At 26.9% G+C, this 1,573-nt stretch overlaps 1 protein-coding gene across 1 annotated transcript in view; it reads left to right on the top strand.

The window, feature by feature from the left end:
* Window positions 1–195: 195 nt before the first annotated feature.
* The window catches only part of LOC105451625, a gene marked incomplete at its 3' end in the record, with an annotated part of 2,859 nt that continues 1,481 nt past the window's right edge, over window positions 196–1,573 (top strand). Inside the window, exons 1-5 of the mRNA XM_011692196.1 lie at window positions 196–309; window positions 456–573; window positions 700–961; window positions 1,157–1,258; window positions 1,321–1,411. Of these exons, the coding sequence (XP_011690498.1) occupies window positions 810–961; window positions 1,157–1,258; window positions 1,321–1,411 (345 nt within the window). The remainder of the gene's footprint in view (window positions 310–455; window positions 574–699; window positions 962–1,156; window positions 1,259–1,320; window positions 1,412–1,573) is intronic.

Consider the following 1,573-nt stretch of genomic DNA (forward strand, 5'->3'; position numbering starts at 1 on the left):
CTTCCGATCTTACATACTATCTGTACTATAATTATTTATAGATATAAAGATAAGTATTCACTTATAAAGAACTAATTAATAATTCTATACGTATAGTTTAAAAGTTGTAATATACATAATTAAATAGAGAAGAATATGATATTTTAGTACAGCAGTATAGACAAGCATTTTAATAAAATTTACTTTCAGTTTACCGCGCTTTTAACTGTCAAGCATACTTTCGATAATGTCGTTAAAATTCTTTCTACTGCATTTTTCTTTACTTTCTTCATAATAAAATATATCTCATTTGCTGTTAATATCGAAAATGTAAGTTGGTTTTTAACAGACGTTTTCGTTCTGTTTAAGTGCATATTTCTTAAAAAATATATTTGTAAGTAATATATTTGTAACTCTTTTTCAAGCAAGATATATTTTAACTGTTAGATAGTAAAATTAAATTATTGAACTGATAGGTAAAGTATTTACTGTCGCAACTTCAACATATATACAACAATCTAAAAGATGAATATGAGTATGTTATTATAGAAAAGTATAGCTACAATGCAAAATTGTACACAGTTATCCTTACAAGTAAGATAAATTTTTTACTTTTTACTATAATACAGTACAGTTTCTATTTAACACATATAACGAAAAGCAATTGGATATTTTTGTACGCAGAAATTTGTATAACAATTTCTTTCTAACTCTTTGTAGTACTAGCCGCCTGTTGCACATCTGCTTTAATTGTCGTTCAATTTTGGTCAAGTATCGCCGGCGTTATTTTATCAAGAAACATATCTCAATCTCGTTATTTACCTATTACAATGGAATATTTTATCGATCAAGAAAAACATTTCTGTTTAATTCTTTTGTACACATATACAACCCTTTGCATAGGAGTAACTGCGTTGGTAGCGATAGGATCGATGCTTATAGCATATCTTCAACATATCTGTGGAATGCTTAGCATCTCACGGTACAAAACGGACACAGAGAAGGCCTCTCGCAAAAATTCTAATTATAAGCAAAATTGTATAAATATTGGATAAATCCAACGATAAAATTTATTTTTAGAAAGCTAAAAAAATTTCTATTTGATAAACAAATATTTCTTTAGCTTTCTAAAAATAAATTTTTATTCTGAAAATAAATTGTCGTACATTCTTTATAGTTATCGTATTAATCGCGCATTGAGATTTAATATGCTGAAAAACGAGAAATTTATATTCAAAGAAATATTTCATGCTGTAGATATTCATCGACAAGCTATGAGGTTAGTATGTAAAAATTATACACACATATAATTTATATATTAATATTTATTTATATTTAAAGATTGTCTGAACTGTTGGTATCCAATTTTGAGATAATGCTGTTCTTCTTAATAATATTTGGAGTTATATCTATGAGTCTCAACCTCTTGCAAGTAAATCTTGGATTCCTAAAAAATAAATTTAAATAATATTTCATAATTTCTGGTGCTAAGAGAGGATGTGTTGTACTTTAGATAGATTAAACAGTTTCACGTATAAAGGAGGATGTTAAAAAAGGAGCGATTTTGGTGTCCCCATAGGTGTAAGTAAAAACA

Source organism: Wasmannia auropunctata, unplaced genomic scaffold (genome assembly GCF_000956235.1).
Source record: "Wasmannia auropunctata unplaced genomic scaffold, wasmannia.A_1.0 LD336049.1, whole genome shotgun sequence".
NCBI lineage: Eukaryota > Metazoa > Arthropoda > Insecta > Hymenoptera > Formicidae > Wasmannia > Wasmannia auropunctata.